At 40.7% G+C, this 18,955-nt stretch overlaps 1 protein-coding gene across 1 annotated transcript in view; it reads left to right on the forward strand.

Moving 5' to 3' along the window:
- The window catches only part of LOC148538751 (uncharacterized), a 160,676-nt gene extending 143,914 nt beyond the window's left edge, over positions 1 to 16,762 (forward strand). Inside the window, exons 3-4 of the mRNA XM_088452336.1 lie at positions 6,761 to 6,888; positions 16,677 to 16,762. Coding sequence (XP_088308462.1) covers positions 6,761 to 6,888; positions 16,677 to 16,750 — 202 coding nt within the window. The 3' untranslated portion in view covers positions 16,751 to 16,762. The remainder of the gene's footprint in view (positions 1 to 6,760; positions 6,889 to 16,676) is intronic.
- Positions 16,763 to 18,955: the final 2,193 nt, after the last annotated feature.

The raw sequence follows: 18,955 nt of genomic DNA on the forward strand, positions 1-18,955 counted from the left end.
TTTTTAGCAGATCAATTAGCTTTTTTTATTATTCCTAATTTAAATACAAAGCGGTTTCCATAATCAAATATCCCATATGAGTAGAGTCCATTTTAGTTCAAAACTCAGTTTAAAACTTACTTACAAATTCAAATTCATAGAAATCCCAGCCATTATTCACTCATCTCCAGTCTAGTTCTGCAATCTACAGTACTTTGGCATACTGTAACTTCGAAGCTCATATACTACCCCATTGTAACTCATGATCTCATTGTGATAGAGATGTTCTGTACCAGACATGTCAAACTCAAAATCCCAACCATGCCGAATATTCAAGATCTAAGAGTGTGTGGGCCGCTAGAAAAAAAAAGTATCAATAATGTGCTCCAGACCCCATCACCACATGACATAATAATATAATAATATGCTTCAGAATCCCCTTGTAATAATGTGCACCACAAACACCACCTCCACTCCCCCAGGAATAATATGCTCCAGCCCCCTCCCCCCAACAATATGCTCCAGACCACCTCCCCACAAACTATATACTGTATATGCTCCAGCACCCCCTGCTCACCTCCCCACACACATGTGCACTGAACAAAACAGTGCCCCCCCTGTGTCTCAGCCTCACCAATCCCCAGCCCTTGTCTCCCAGCCTCACTATTCCCCAGCCCATCTCTAAGGTTCACCATTCCCCAGATTCCCCAGCCGTGTCTTCAGCTCTAAACGCTCCCACCTTTACACTAAGCTCCAATCGCGGCAGCCAGGCCGGCTGAGTAGAGCAGCAGGGGTGAATGAAGGGATTCGGGCTGGGCCGCATAATATATCTATTAGGCCCACACTGTCGGGTCGCATAAAATTTTTATTTGGGCCGCATGCTGCCCACAGGCTGCATGTTTGACATGCCTGTACTTTTTCAGTTACTGTAACTTCTGTACACCTAAATCCAATTTAGGGAAGTACAGTATTTTGAAGTTGTCAGTAACAATTACATTTGTGTTACAGTGTTTAAATAGAATGCAAGTAAACTGTAAAAAAGTAAAATTAGTAACATGTCTATGGCACTACCATGATACAGAGGCCTGTTGACATTTCCAGTGCATTTACACATTAAGTGGCTTTACTCTGTGGCTTGTTATGCTATGCAAAATCTAAAGTGCAGCATACGTTCAGCCAGGGATGAACAACTGACTAATGAACCTTGCCAGCGGAATACACTGAAGATAACAGGTAAGCATATTTTGCAAACTACCGAATGTAGCCTGGTATGAAAAGAAGTACTGTATTCTTATGTATCAGAGCATACTCAGTTACTTAGTTTGTCCAAAAGTTATGCTTAAACTTTTAAAGAGCCAGAGAACTACAGTTTGGATAATTACATAAGAAAAGACATTTACTCCAATGCTGACCAGAAATAGAGTACATGGAAATTGTTTATACAATAGCTCAATACTTCATCATAAGTTGAACCCAGTAAAAAACTAATATTTATTTTTGTAAAACAACTAACTATAGTACATACATAGGCAAAAAAGAAAATATTGTTTAATTCATATACATTTAAAATGTGTGTACCGGACATCTGAAATAATTGCAAAAACTGAAGATAATATATTTAAATTCAACTTCCAAATTCAGTGATATCCACAAACAGATACTACAGTAATGCACAATGTGTAACTACTGTAGTTATACAATATATCACTTCTAGTGGGGTAAAGGTTGATCCTATGGTATGTATTTGGTAATATATGTCTCTTTTTGACCCTTAGAAATTAAAACAACCCTATAAAGATTGCCATCAAATATAATCTGAAATTTAAAAAAGAAAAAAAGATGTTAGTACTGTGTTTGTAACTAGGTCAGAAATGGTTCCAACGTATCCAATAATAAATACATATTATTTCAGCTAATTGTATGTATATATATATATATATATATATATATATATTTTGAGGCACCCTGACCCAGGCTCTCTAGAGAGTGGACACTCATATCCATGAGGACTGGGTACCATTTTGAAAGATAAGCATTTATTTATTATTCATTTATTTTTTTACCCATTTTTTGTATTTCCCTTTTTTGTTTCCTGATGTTAAATATATCCAAATAAATTACTTGATAAAACGCACTGACGGGGGACCTATTCTATGTCTATCCCAAAGCTTGTGCACAGTTTTTACTCCTCCAAGGGTTATTGAGGAGGAAAAGGAATACTGGGAGATACCTTGGTGACACATACTACATGCTTGTTTTACTACGAAATATGGTACGCAGCTAATTGTAGTCCTGTCTCGCTACCTCTGTATAAAAACATACTACGCTATATTACTTACTCTTTCCCCGGCTTGAACGAGCCCTCTTCAAAGGTGTTCCAGTAGATGACATCCCATTTACCCATAAGCTTTAAAGTTCTTTCCTTTGGTACGCACATTAATTTTGAGCACCAATTATCACTATACCGAATATACTACACTATCAGGCGCATGTCTTTTTTAACCCCCTTTTTCATATATATATATATATATATATATATATATATATATAAAACACAGTGGCACAACAAACTTGTCTTTCTTGGACCATTAGTTCTAGATACATAATAGAAGATCAAACATGTAGTTATATGGAAGTGAGTTATGAAATTTGCTGGGAAATGTCAATATAGGGTAGTAGGTAGCTTAGGTACTACAGGAAGCATATACAGGTTAAGTCTCCCATATCCAAAATGCTTGAGACCAGGAGTATTTTGGATATCAGAATATTCTGTATTTTGGAATATTGAAATTCTTATATTTCATATACACCTTATACACAGAGCCTGAAGCTAATTTTATACAATAATTTTAAGAATTTTGTGCCTTAAACAAAGATTGTGTACATTGAACCATCAAAAAGTAAAGTGTCACTATCTCACTCAGTCATGCTAAAAAAAAATCTGTATATCTGAATATATGGATATGGGAGAGTCAACCTGTATACGCAAATGCTTGTACAAACAATGCAACAACAATCTATAACTAAGTAGTGCAAAAATAAATATTGCTTACCCCATGCCTAAAGAACTAGTACATGTATTAACAAACACAAATCATTCTGGAAATGTTTGAATACATATTTATTAATGTTACAAAGCACTCTTTTATAGTATGAAGTAAATTTTTCAATATTTCTGTAAATGAAATAAAGATCAAAAGTTAGGCAGAAAGGAAATTCAACGAGGCACTTGCAAGGCATTTATAGTTTTATAGCTTTTCTGGTAAAAGATATTATTTTATTGGGTTTCAGATTTTTGGTAGAAATACTCAGTATGTTGTATCCAAGCTTTTCTGTCCTAAAGGGACCTGCAGAGAAATGCTGAAGAATTAATCATGTGTATCTAACTGAAACCACTTAATGCTCTTTATACTTACTTTAAAACACATTTTGACTGGAAACATGAGAGCAACACGTGATCACTAAACTGATACCTCTATGATTGCTTGTACTGTAGTTTAAACGAAATTGCCTTAATGTGAACATCAAGGGGATCTGCTGTGATTTAGTGGTATGAATTTCTGTTTTTTTAAAGTCTTGATCCCAAATCACTTTATAGAGATAATAAACATTTTTTAACATATTCAGTCAACCGATATAAAGTAAACCAATAAAAGGCATTAGCCAGTGTCTCAATATACAGTCAGGTCCATAAATATTGGGACATTGACAGAATTTTCAGATTTTGGCCTCTATTCACCACCACAATGGTGAATAAAATATGGAAATTCTGTCAATGTCCCAATACTTATGGACCCGACTGTATATGACCCCATTTAGCAACGAGAAATAACCTCATTAGTACTTGATATTGGGGTTATGTCCTCCTTTCTGTATTTAAGAAACAGCTATAAACTTAAGATTACAGCTGTCTGTCACTGTATCGCTTATGCCATCTATACATGGTGAGAGCGATACGGTCTCCATTGACAGCAAGCCTTGCTGTGGCCCTGCCAGGTGAAAGTGTCATGCACATGTGCAGACTGGCCTTCGCGCATGTGCTTGACACAGCAGACCGTCGCTGGCAGCAGTAGATTGCCAGCAATAGAGCGGAGGATGGCGCCAAGGAGGTGGACATCGCTGGACCTCGCCAGAAGAGTAAGTAATTTTAAATACCAACGACTGTGTGTTAGTATTAGTATCACCGTGATACTAAACAAAATATGTTGCTGGTAATAAGGTTTGTTGCTAAATTGGGCCCTTAAAGCTACACATTAACTGACTGGTTTGACAGCAGTTCTAAAGAAAAGTCATATTCATCCATCAAAAGTTTTAGAATACCCAATTTTTCCGTTTTTTATTGCAATTTACGTAGTTTAAAGTCTTAATGTACTTTGAAATTACAGCATAGAACAAATAAATAATTGGAGATAAAAAATAAATCATAGTATCATTTTGTTTAACACAATTGAAACAAATATTTGATTCACCAAATAAGTCTCCATTTGCAGATATAATCGAAATGCACTCATAGGGTTAAATTTACTAAAGTGAGAGTTTTTAGAAGTGTATATGTTGCCCATAGCAACCAATCAGATTCTAGCTATTATCTTGTAGAAAGTGCTAGTTAAATGTTAAGTATAATCTGATTTGTTGCTATGGGCAACATCTCCACTTCTAAAAACTCTCACTGGCGTTAACTACAATTTACACCAAATATTGTTTGAGAAGTTCTTCTCAACACTGTTACAGAAGTTCCCACAAATGTGTCGCACTTGTACCTTGCTTTGCTTTTACCCTTCTGTCCAATTCAACCCAAACTGGCTTGATGAGGAATAAGTCTGGAGACCATGCTGCCCATTCTATAATTTGAAGCCATTCTTGTTCTTTTCCTCGCAGGTAGTTCTGACATTGGTCTTATTCAGAGTTGTATGCTTATTCTGCCACTGGGAATGTGTATGCAGCTGCGATGCAAAATATGCAAATGTCGCAGACACCTGGAGATGTAATGATACACCCTCTTGAGGCTTTGCAAATCCAAACATCTGCATAAAATGTTGCAGCATCTGTGTACAAAGATGCAGCATCAGTCACAGATCATTCCATTGTTGCAGTCCTGAGTAAGCCTATGGTCCCACAAAATGACCATGGGAACTGAGAAACTAGAGCCATATTTCTTGCATACAGGATCACAGTCTTAGGCTGTGACACTCCTCCCAAAACGGTCGTGACACACCTGTGTTCTTCGCCGCCACTCCACGTTACCTCTCAGAAATGGTCCCTGTCTGTCAATCACACTGTGAGTACATGATTCAAACCCGGTCACTAAGCTGCGCTCGCTCTGAGCGATTTTTGCCGTCTGTGCATGCGTATAATTCGCAGTGCGCGTGTGCAAGCCAGTCTTTGCGATCTGATTTTGGTTGCTCGTAAGCCACTATCAGGTCGCTACTTTGAGTGACAGATAGTGCCGTTTGTGGGTGGTAACAGGGGAAGGTGCTTATGAACGGGGTAGTGGATGTGCAAATGCAGGCGTGTCAGGCCGCCAAAACATGCATAATTAGCAAAGTAGCATCATTGTACATGTCACCTGCATGTATTTCAGCCCACACTGATCGCAGTGCTTAAGGCAGGGAAAGGCAACCTCAAGGGCTGCAAGCTGCTCTGATGGCTCTCGACGTAACTGAGTAATCCTACAATTCCCGGAGATCACGTGTATTGCAAGTGGCAAGGGGGGCATCTTTATACAGTAGCGAGCGCTCATTGCCGTAGCGAGCTAAGACACAGAGGGCGTCCTTACGCGACGCAGCGCGAGCGCTTAATTTAAATATCCGGCCCCTTTTTGCCAGCGAACGACCGCATCTTGCGAGCGGGTCTGAATTGAGCTCCATAGTTACAACCAGAGCCGTAACTAGATTTTTTGGTGCCCTGTGCCAGAGAGAGCATTGGTGACCCCCCACACATTTTTTAAATAGGGACATAAGATAGTACACCTGAAAAAGCCCCACGGCCTCATGGGGAAGGGCCAGGGAAGAGATAGGGGAGGCCAGGAGATGCTGGGGAGAAAAGAAGAGGAACTGACAGGCACAAACAGCGCCCCCTGCACTGCAGTGCCCTGTGCCATGGCACAGGTTGCACTACTCTAGTTTCGGCCCTGGTTACAACTAGCAACTGCAGTAATGTACCTTGATACATGTGCAGTGAGACTCAGATGCATGCGCAGATTGCCGATATCGCTCAACTGAAAAAACATCGGCATATCTTACAACTTTGATTCGGGTCCATAGCTTGGAAGTATGTTATGAGTCATTAACTTGCAGTAGGATAAACCTTTGGCTAACTAGATGTAGATCGGAGGGTACTGCATGGCGCTGCAAAATGATGGCTTGGTCCTTCTGGTTCTGGGTTCTAGTCACTTTGTGCAAGCCTCTGACTCAGGATCCAGCAAAAGAGCCACAGACCATCACGCTTCCTCCTTCATGTCTGACGGTTGGAGTCACAAAGGTTTACTTACTAAGCAATGGCTTGTAAAAGTCATTGCTTCCTGATGTTTATACCCTAAATTTAAAATGACAATGCTTTAATAGCAAAACCTGAATTAATCTGATGAAGCTGAGTGATTCAGGAAAAAAAAGTAAGGCTTCTTATCTGCAGTGACACCCAAAGACTCCCCTAGGACCTCATACAGCATTGGAAGTATCCCCCTATTTTATTATTTTACTTCTACCCATTGGACTCCCAAATACTGGAACTTTGATTTTATTCACACCAGCTGTTGCTAATCATTATTCCTTCTTGATTCCAGCTCCGCACGACCATCCACAACAGAACTGCACAAGCTACAGACAGGTGCCACCTTTACATCAGAGTTTACTGGTGGACCACTTACAAGAACTATTGGACAGGACTTTTTATTCATCCGAAACATCACAGGTAATTTGTTATTGTTTCTTCATAATAGGAAAGGTACAAACTGGATACTGACATCTGGGTGGTTACTCTCATGCTAGTTCTATGATATTTCTGAAAAGTATCTAAGATCACACCATACATTTTTTTTTACTGTTTACTGTGCACACAATTTAGTTTTATAAGAATGTATTGATATTTTACTTTATATTTTTATTAGCTATATATTATATTTTTCCTTTACAATGTCTATGTAATTATGGGCCTCATTTATAAACAAGTTTTATTATTCACAACGAGTGATAAAACTCGTTGTGTATGATAATGGTGCTCCTAACTGTCATCTGTTTGAAAAATGACAGTTGGGAGCTGATTGGCTGGAGCACCATTTATCATACGCAACAAGTTTTATCACACATTGCATAGGATAAAACTCGTTGATGAATAGACCTCATTATGTCCATTATGCACTCCCATTTATAGGTGTGTATAATTTTTCCTTTCTAATACATTTCCTTTTTCTCTATATACATATAAATTGAACTCACATATTAACGCAGTCCTAATTTCTGTTTCTTACTGTATATGTGTATGTATTGGTTGTCAGACCTTTGTGCCAACCAGATTTTGCTCTGGAAACCTCCCAGTGGCCGTGTCATTTATTCAGTTATGTGTGAGTTCTCATGCAGCAAAGTCACACTGACCATACTGTAGCTCCAGGGTCCTGTTGATGAATTCACAGCAATCTGCATGCTGTCAAAAATGAGTGGTCTCTGCTCGAAAGATCGTCTGGTTGTTGATGACATCATCTCGGATGCATTGGTAAAGTTGCGCAAGGAGTGGCACGGTTATTGTTATATGGGGCTGGACAAAAAGGTACAGGCATACACACTCCTGAATCCTGCTGCAGCTTAGTCTGTCAAAAAAAACAATGACTTTTATTCATGGAGAGCAGGAACAGAGAGGATCCAGTAGTACTAATTACAAGGGTGTGGTATGATATGTTGACAGTTATCATGTTGACATACATCATATCGACATGATAATGTAGACATGGTGAACTGTTGACATGTAACATGTTGACATGCTTAGCTCTAACCCCCCGCAGCCTAACCCTAACATCCCCCCGCAGCCTTACCCTAACATCCCCCTGCAGGCTAACCCTAACATCCCCCCGCAGTCTAACCCTAAAGTTGTTTGAGGTGCCTAACCTTAATCGTCAGCATGCCCAATATGTCAACATTTCACACAGCAACATTTTAGATGTCGACAGTGTAAACATGTCGACTTTCTGAGGATGTTGACATGACGCCTGTCGACATGTTGAAATGTGTCGACGTGCTGATGTCGACATCGTGGTGTTGACATTACTGTGTGAATGTCAACATGGTTGCTGTTGACCAATATAATGTTTGATGTGATATACCTCCCTGTAAAGAATGGCATTATTGACATACAGTCTTTAATACAGAAGTACATGACCCTGCAGAGAGCGTACAGTCTTATGTGGCAATACTAAAATTATTTTAAATGAAATGTGATTATGGTGCATTTACAGATGAGTTTCACAGGGACTGGAAAGTCTGTGACATATACAATGACACCACAATCACGCACTTATTACGTGAAAAGAAACTGACTCTTGATCCTGCCATTCACATATACAGGTTACATGAGCAGTCCACCAAAAATGTGCAGGAGAGAGAAGCTACAGTATGTGCAATATTGAGCAACAAGCACAGCCACTACAACTCTGTGTGAATTGTGGGAGCGACCATTACTCTGAGCGTTCCAAGTGTCCTGCATACAAAAATGATTGCAAAGCCTGTGGCAAGCTCATCCATTCTGCAGCATGGTGTAGGTCCAAACACAGACATAATGACAAGCAATCCCATGTGCTGCGACCAAAGAGCCTGCTGCACAGAATTAATACTGGGCCTGATTCAGAGCCGAACGCTCTGACCAGGGCCCTACTCCATGCAAATGGAGCGTCCTCCTGGACGCTCGCATAGCTGTGGGTTACCACCCACAGCTTATGCGAGCGTCCATGATGATGGTCACCATCGGGCTTGCGATGGAGACCCTGCGATAGGGTCTCGCTGCCGCAAGCCCTGGAGTGATTTTGGCTCTATCAGAGCCAAAATCACTCCCACTGACATCACTAGTGATGTCAGTGGGGCCGGCTTCAGACGGTAGGCGTTCCCATGGGAACGCCTCCGTCTGGCAGCCACGCCCCCGGCACGCCCACCAAAGGGGGCGTGCTGTCAATCAACATCAACAGCACACCCCCTTTGGTGCGAGACCCGGAGCGACAGAGAGCCCGTCACTATCCGGGTCTCGCGGTATCATCGACCCGCTTGCAAGCGTCCTGCGCTCGCGAGCGGGTCTGAATGACCCCCACAGTTCACACCAGACGCCCCCTCAATCACAAGTTTGCAATGTGAAAGTATGAAAGTGTAGACCTCCAGACAAGTGTTGAGGTGCCATTTTGAGGACATGAAAACTTGCTGTAAGTGCTGCAGCAAACAGGAAGACAAGAACAGTGCATTTTAATCTAAAAAGTGTCACAGTGAATAAATTTTACAGCATCAGAACTGTAATATAATTAGAGATGCGCGGTTCGGTTTTACTCGGATTTACACGGATATGTTCGGATCTCAGAAACGGCATCATATTGGCTATCCAGCTGTCACGTGTTGTGGATAGCCAATAAGAGAAATCCGAACTAATCCGAACTTGCTATAATTTGGCGATAAGAACCGAATAAAACCGTACCTGCACATATATAAATATAATGGCTGTAAGGAACACAAATATAGGAACAACACTATAATGGGTTTCTTCAAACTTAAAGGTGCAGAAAGCTACACAACATTGTTATGGAAATGCAACTTATGCAGGAGAAACTGTGGAAAGTAACAGTAAATCCTGCTGACAGTCAAAGACCGAATGAGGAAGAGAGAGCCATGGGAACCATAGCCTTAAGTCTGAAGCAAAATTTGTACTCAGTACTTTGGAAGTTGCAAGCTAAAAACATGTGTACTGCATTGCAAGAGGCATATCAGGATGGGGGTTTCATGAGAAGAATAAACTTAAAATGTGTATCATATAACACAAGGTTACATGAATGCAGAAGCATGAATGACACATAGACAGGATGTTGTCTGTATCTCAGCAGTTGGAGTCTTGAAACTGCCATGCTTCAGAATCTAATACCAGAGTTTGACTTCTTAGTCAAAGCACTGAAAGCAAATAGTGCAAAGTAGACAACAGACACAGTGAAAGCAAAGCTATTGCAGTTCCAGGAATGTGTACCTAGTGCTAATAAAACTTCATTACAAGCAGTGAGTGGAAAGTTCAAGTGTTATAATTGTTGCAAGATAGGCCACAATGCAGTTAACTGTAAACAAAGAAAAGTGGATCCAGTGCAGAACCAGAAATGTGACTAGAAAGATCAGTCAGTCCTGAGTGTAACAGATAACCACAGAAAAGATTCATGGTATATTCAGGTGCAACAAGACATTTCAGCTGCAATGAAGAATGGGTCACTAAGATAAGTGAGTGTGATATTATCACAATCAATTGCTGACAGACACTAAAGTTGGGACAATTAAAGCTCAATTGAGGATTGGTTTAAGAACTAAAGTCACAGAAATCCAAAATGTACTCTATGTACCAGAAATGGAAACAAATCTTATTGCAATCAATGTTCTTGAGCTGAGAGGCCACAAAGTAAAAATTTTAAGTGGAAAATGCACCATGAGAAATAAAAGTGGGACGATCTTCACTACAGGGACCAGATGGCGAAAAATGTATGTCCTTGAACAGCACTGCCATGCAATGATGACAATTGAGTTTCAGTGATTGTAACCCACAGCTATTGCGAGCAGCCAGGATGATGGTCAAGACCATCGCGACCATCGGACTTGCGATGAGACCCTTGTGGTAGGGTCTCGTGGCCACAAGCCCCAGTGAGCTAATAGAGCCGGAAGCTCTCCCACTGACATCACTGGTGATGTCAGTGGGGCCACCCACAAATGGCAGGCGTTTGCTTGGGAACGCCTCCATTTGTGAAGCCAACCCCTGGCAATGACTACAAAATGGGGCGAGCTGTTGATCAACATCGACAGCCGCCCCTTTTGTAGTGAGCCACGGAGCGAGTGCTTTTTGCGCTTGCTCCGGGGCTCGTGCATGCGCACTGGGCCACCATCAACCCACTTGCGAGCGTTATGCGCTTGCGAGCGGGTCTGAATCAGGCCCAAAGTCCAGGGTCAAAAGGGGGTTAGGGCTTCATTTACAAATGAGTCCAGCGTATAGTGATATTTTAGTTTACCACTTGCCGCGTTTTTTTCTCTTGTTTACCTTGAATTTATTAATGTTCTTGTTGGTGGTGAGCGGTAATGTTATTGAACTGGGCAGCACTGTTCTTTTTATATCAGCAGCACTGACAAAAGAAACTGGCTCCATATGGGGGGGGCGCCGGCTGCTGCTATTGCAGGAGTGATGGAGCCAGGGGGCAGCCACCAGGCACCAGCTGCCTCCCACTATGACCTGATGGTAAGGGGGGATCCACCAGCTACTGCTGCGAGAGGAAGGGGGTGCTGCCATGTGCTGTGCGCTGAAGGAGATGCCAGCTTCTGCTGCTGCGGGAGGTGTGTGCAGTTTGCTGTGCACTGGTGATAAGGAGGAGCCACCAGTTCTATTGCTGCGGAGGGAGGGAGGGAGGAAGGGGTGCCACCAGCAGCCTCCTGTGACCTGGGGGTGAGGGGGGAGCCACCAGCAGCTGCTACTGAGGGAGGGAGGGGGAGCTGCGAGGCACCAGCTGCCTTCTGCTGTGACATGGGGGGGACACCAGCTGCTGCTGCTATGATAATGAAGGAGGGAGGTCTGCCAGCTAATGCGGGAGGGTGGAAGGTGGTGGGGGGGTGCCGGCTTCCGCTGCTATGATAAAGAAGGGGAGAGGTCTGCCAGCTGATGCAGGAGGGTGGAAGGGTAGTGGGCCGTCGGCTGCTGCTGCTATGATAGAGAAGAAAGAGGGAGGTCTGCAGCTGATGGAAGGGGGGGCTCCATCTGCTGTGCACTGAGGGGGATGGGGGGCTCTGGCTGCTGCTGGTGGTAGGAAGGGGGACACATAAATGATACCACTGTAGGGAGGGGGTGGAGACTTGGAGGCAGAGAGTGGGAGGGAAGGAGCGGAAAAGCAGCTGCAGCAGTGAATTGTGGGCAAGGACCCGGATGCTGCAGCCTCCAGCCATGGCCATAGCACTCGTCAGCACTAGATAACAGCACCTCCAGGACGGCAAAATCAAACTAAGGCAACGAGCGGTAAGTCCAAGATGCCGCTCGCAATTTAATACAGGTCTGCACTGATTTTGAATGGGGATATGAAAAATATACTGCATGCTGAAAACCAGTGCTAATTACATTAATAAATACTAGATTCCTCTGTAATACATGTAATAAGTTTGAAAAGTGTTCAAACTCATTAGTAAATGGAGCCCTTTGGGAGTAAGCAAACCACCTACTATTGGAGAAGGCAAGATGTATGCTGTTTGCTGGATGCAAACTTAAAAAAGCTATTTTAGACAGAAGTGTCCACAGCAGTCTACTTGAATAACTGTTCACCAACAGTTGCCCTGAAGGACATAACACCAATTGAAGCCTGGTCAAGTAGAAATCCAAGTGTAAAGCATGTGAGATAGTTTGAAAGCACTTTGTTTACCATGTGGGATGGTATATAGCACTTTTCAAACTTTTTTTATCAGGACAAATTTATCACCATCCTACAAAAAGTTATACAAGCAAAGTGATATTACTTAAAACATAGCTCAGGGACATGGGTCATCTTTTAATGTTTTTTTTTTTAAATATTCCTCCAAACTGGTTTTAAAATATCTTTTAGCACTGTGATTACCAACACCAGTACTCATAAACTACTAAGAACCCAGGTTAAAGAAATCTATTTACAGTATAAGCACGTTCTTAAATCAAAATGTCTGAGGCTCCACTTAACTAACCAGTACTCTAACATGGCTATCCATAATACATAGGGCTTGATTCACTGCGGAATGCAATTCTGCTTATATGTACACAAAAAAGTTGCTAAAATCAGCGTTACTATTTAAATGTGTGCATTCACACAGCGAACGCAGCCAGACATAAGGACGCCAACTTCCCCTCACTCACATCCATATACTAGGGCAACATAGCAAAACCATCGGTAACATCGGACCCATAGGCACACTTGCACAAGCAGTGGCTAATTTATGCATGCCCCTGCAACGGCGTTGAAATGCACTAACATTTTCGCCCGACCACCCCCAGTCACCACCCACAAACGGCACTTCCTGTCAATCACTCTGCTCTGGGCTGCGTAGCCTCTGCAATGGCAATTCTGTTTGCAATTTCTAGGTCGCGCACAAGCACTGAGATACATACGCATGCACAGAACGCAACAATCGACTGATTACGTGCATCTTTGCGACTGCGTTCCTTGCTGAATCAGGCCCAAAGACTGCTAGTGGGCTTGATGACTGGTGTTTTAGTATCTTGTAGTGTATTGTCATCCATTGAAGTGTGATTTTCAACCACCTAGGTTTATTATTAGAGACAAGCAAGCTTGCTGCCACCACATGTATTCAGCCATGCCCATTTGTGCGGATCCATTATAACACTGTCCCTACCATGATATTTTATTTTCTAATCGTGTACCTGAGCATTTCTCTTCCTGTTTTTGGATATTGATTAATGGAAGAAAATGTCTGTACATTTTTGTTGGACTTGGGGATGGACATATATGAAAACCTGCACAATCTTATGTATTCTTTCCATAATAACGGGGAAATATAATTTATACTTATCCAAATGTTAACAGACAAGCACCAGCGTTAATAAGGGAAACAGCTTTTTTCCTTGATGCACAGGGACATGATGGTGATAGTACCTAAAGTGATATAGAAGTCTGCCCTCAATAAACCTTTATATAAGCCCCCACCCTCTAATCCCCTCCCTCCACAACCACAAATATTTAGAAGAAATAAGTCTACAATACATTACTCTCTCTCTCTCTCTCTCTCTCTCTCTCTCTAGCAGTCTTCATGGATCAGCCTATAATTCATAGAACTTGGACTGGCACTTGTCAGGCATACTTCAAGTAATTAAAACAACAAATATAGGGTCTGCTTCAGCAAGGATCGCAACTGCGATTACTCACGCAATCGGTTGATTGTTGCATTCTGTGCATGCGCATGCATCACAGTGCGCGTGTGCGAACCAGCCACTGTGATCAGGACCCATTTCAGAGTGATTGACAGGAAGTGCCATTTGTGGGTGGTGACGGGGGGTGGTCGGCAAAACGTAGGCGTGCCAGTGCATTTGAACGCTGTTGCATTGGCATGCATAAATTAGCCACTGCAATGCCATACGCAGCCTGAGTACTCATAGCGTGTGATGAAGTTAGCAATTCCTGAGTAAGGCCAGAGCCTGTGTAAGTGTGTATGAGGCTGTGATTGTACTCAATGTTACCGATGGTTTCGCAGTCTTGCTAAGTATTACGGATGTGTGAGAGGTAAGGTGGACGTCCTTATGTAGTTCTGCGACAGCATAGCGATCAGTGAGACTGCGTGCATAATCGCTATTGCCATATTAGTTGTGATCCTTTCTGAATCAGGCCCATAGTGTGTTATTCAGATAAACAACTTAGGTAGTTTTTAAAAGGTTATTGTCTATTATGTTTCATTGTTTGTCAACAGTCCTTGTTAGGCTTTAAAACTACCCCAAAACCTAACTCTCGCCTGCTCCCTCCTCTTCTCAATTACTCAATCACCATTGGACAACTGGTCTCGAAATAAAGTACATCCTGGTGCACTTCTTTTATTATGTTAAAAGGACACTTTTAGTAGTACTGTATAATGCTTACCACAATACTGTTCCATCATACAGACTGGCAAAATTACACCAAGCCAAGTCACCAAAAGCACACTTATGAAAGAACATTCTCAACAAAAAGAAGTGTATGATGATTAATCATAGTATATTGAATTGGTTTCTCAACCTCCCCTAAAAGTCATAGAATAACCTGATTCCTGCAGCATCTATTGAAAAAATGAAATTAATGAGTTGATCTCTAACAGATGTTCCACTATGCCGAGCTCTGCAAACAGTATGAATTAATGTGTCATATAAGAAACTCATGTATTCAATCCTTAAAGGGAATTTATATTATAATTATATTAGTCTTTTTATAAATAGGCCAAACTAGCTACATAATATGCATAAAAAAATATAATCAACTCATAGCAGTACTTAACCAGAATTTATACTGTATATGAATATTACATAATTATTAGTCACCTCAAAACTGAAAGAAGTCTTACTTCTAATAGATTTGTCCCACTTTTATTAAAATATAATTCCTGTGTCTCTTCCGTAGACACATAATCAAGAACTGAATAGCATGAATGGAAATTGAAACCACCAGTTACCAGAGTTGTGTTTGAAATGTACCAATCAAACACATTCAACAGAGAACAAAGAATAACTACATTGAATTAATAATCACTGTATGTTACTAATATAAAATAGAAACTTCTACTAAATTTCTGTATAATTGATGTGTTTACTCTATAAAAACAAGTGGTATCTTTTCCTGAATTAAACTTTTAAACCCACCAATCAACAAGCAATGATGTATTTTTAATGTGCCAATCAAACATATTCAATGTCTAATTATGACAATACTGCTGTGAATACCTATCGGTGCATTAGGTTAATTTTATATTAGCCCTAACATGCATTAATAAAAAAATACAATATTTTCATTAATCAGAAACATATTTAAATGTACTAATTGATGTTACATTCAAACACAAGATTGAATTCTAAATTAACAGTATAGAGTTATAAGTGAATCTTAGTATAGAGAAACTTCCAGAAAACATGATAAACATTTAGTAATTTCCCAGCCCTCATTTAATCCATTTGGTGTGACCATATTTAAAGTGAAGATCCAAAATGTCTCCCTTTGGGTCAGTTTTAAAAGACTATCGCCACATCCTACATCTAAAGTTACACTGGATTTCCTTAAACTTTAAAGTGTCTGAATTTGAATTAGGCTATTTAGTAAAATATATTGAAAGACCATAATTATTTATCTTATGAACATGAGACATGGGTAGAGTTACAGTTCATAACTAAACTGGTATTTCTTATTTTTATATTATTTATATTTGAAGAAACAGAACATATGTGGATGTCCTCTTCTTTCTATTGTGTCCACCCATATCCCCATAGATTGTAAGCCAGTGTAAGCTGAGCTCTCTCCCCTTTGTCTTGTCTACATAATTAAGCTAATTGCACTGTAATTATGTATTTATGTGAAATTGTTAACTTGGTTGTATTAGTCTGTATTTATGTAACGTATTGACATTATATTCACCTTATTCAGTGCTGTGAATCCTTGTGGCACCTTGTAAATAAAATATAATAATAATAATAATAATAATACAATATAATAGGGCAAACCATTTTGCAGGGGTTATACTAATTATTAGGAATCTACAGATTTCTCTTTTAAAAAAAAAAAACAGTTAGAAAGAGAAGACTTTTTTGCTTTCAAAAATATTTCCATGGATTTCTATGGAACAAATTTAGATATTTAGATAAACTTGGATCAATCTTTAAAATGGGCCAATGTTTTCCCAAAGATCTTGCAATATACTGTATGTGTCAGATGTATTATTTACAATTAGTGACAAAAGGACACAAATATTTATCCTATCCTGACAAGTTATCTTTTTCTTATAATCCAAAAGGCACGACCTCTTCATATTTTGAACTTGCTCCAAGCTGTTGCTCAGTAAGTTGCCCGGATACCAACATTCTTTAAACCTAATGAGGAACGAAGCAGATTGCTCCTCAAAGAAGTCACAGTTGGTAAAGTTCCTGCTAGTTCTCATCAACCCTAACCTCCCCCTCAAGTACCTAACCCTAATCCCCCCTTTAAGTGTCTAACCCTAACCCCCCCTTCCCTGCTGCCTAAACCTAAGTCCCCCGGGGGGGTGCCTAACCCTAAGTCCCCCCCGGGGACTTAGGGTTAGGCACCCCTAGGGAGGGTTAGGTTTATAGGGGTTAGGTTAGGTTAGTGATTACTTACCTTAGGACGATCAGGATTTCCAGCGCTGTCGGGCTGCCGCTGTCGGGATCTGTTCAGCTATCGGGCTACCGCTGCCGGGAATCGACCATGCGGCCGGCGGTATTTCATATAGATTCTGTGCATGGAGACTGAACACGGCCCCCTCCTTTTCTTGAACCACTCCTGAGTAGAAGCCTGAAACCTCTATATTACAGGCTGGTCTTTTGTTTGTAACTTCTCTCTTTAGATTAATAATATCAGCCAGAAACTGACAGTTTCCTGGCCTGTACGTCTGAGAGATCTGCAGCTGCCATGTCTGAGCTGCAGGCAACACTGAGCTTACAGCTGAGCAAGTAAATCTACTGAATCGATAACTGGAGTATAAACTTCTGATGTGCTGCCTACCTGTTTTATATAAGAGTGCAGATATAAGATAATCAATAGTATTACTTTCCAAGTTATCAGCATTGCAATGGTTAAATAGACTTTTTCTAGGATGCCCCAATGAACCCTCATGCTACAATTATAGGACAGCAATTTTTCCAAACATTTGTGGGATTGCCTAGAGTAACTATCATGGTGTTGCCATTTGATTCATGACAGTATTATGTAGAAATATGTTTTCGTTTGCTTTAAATATTGAAAAAAATTGCTAAAATCATGTAACACGGACCTGTTTTTGTTCCTATGGTAATATTAATATCAATAGCATTAATTTCCTGTCAGTCAGTTTTGTCCACCTCACATCACCTCAAATCTCAAGGAAAGGACTTAAATGCAACCCAAAATACTCAAGATCTGGCATTTAGATCCATGTTCCAAATTTGCGAGATGATCCAAGTCAGGACTTGGTTCTTCTCGGAAACCCAAATTGATCCAAGCCGAGACTCGATTCGACTCGAAACCCCAAAGTTCGGGTATGTTCAGTTTTGAGCAATACCGAACCGCTCATCTTTAGTATTTTGCTCATTACGTATAAAACAATAGCAGATCCAGTGGGAAGGTTATTAATTGTAGTTGGCAAATACTGTATGATCATGTTACTCTAACACTGATATCACTATAAGCTCATAATTCACAACAATCAAATTTTTCTCAAAGTTTTTGAACACATTTTGAAAATGACTGAGGCTAGTATGAACAGAGATCTTTAAAATGACTCTAGCATAGATCCCAAGTTAGATAACCTCATGCTTCCTTGACCTTCAAGTTAATTTAAAGAAGCTAAAAAACTTTTAGCATTAAGTCTTTCAATTTACAGTACATAACTTCTGTCAGTAGCGTTAAAAATAAATAAAAATAACCTGATATGAGTTATGACTCTTTCAATATAGCCAATGAGTTCCAATTTGCTTATCCATATAGTAAAATTTCTCATCCTCAAAATTCACAGATCTTGTAAACCTCTCTGTCTAAATTTGTCCCAGTTAAAATTTCTGAACTGAAATTAAGATATGCAAACATTATGGCTATGGAATCCTCCTCTGCTCCTGGTCCAGATAGTTTTTCTACTCAAAATTACAAAACGTTTGCAGACCACTTGGAGGGGGCTGGAGGGAGTGTGGAGGAAATGAGGTTGTAGATGATGGAGAGAGAGAAGAATGTAAGAGCTTTGTAGGTGATGATGAGGAGTTTCCACTGGATTCTATATGGGATAGGGAGCCGTGATGGACAGGCAGAGAGGGGAGGCAGAGGCAGGGCAGCATGAAAGAATGATCAGTCTAGCAGCAGCATTGAGGGGAGATTGAAAAGGAGAGAGGCAGTTGAGTGGAAGACCAGAGAGAATGATGAAATAGTGAAGGTGAGAAATGATGAGAGAGTGTTTTGGTAGTGTAGTGGTAGGGGGAAATTCTGAAAGTGGAGAGAATGAGAGAGCAGAAACAAAAGGATGCCAAGCAGCAGACTTAATGAACTGAGTGTGCTGTCAGAGGCGAGGGAGATATAGGGTAGGGTAGAGAC

Source organism: Taudactylus pleione, unplaced genomic scaffold (genome assembly GCF_031769625.1).
Source record: "Taudactylus pleione unplaced genomic scaffold, aTauple2 ptg000037l, whole genome shotgun sequence".
In the NCBI taxonomy this organism is placed as follows: Eukaryota; Metazoa; Chordata; class Amphibia; order Anura; family Myobatrachidae; genus Taudactylus; species Taudactylus pleione.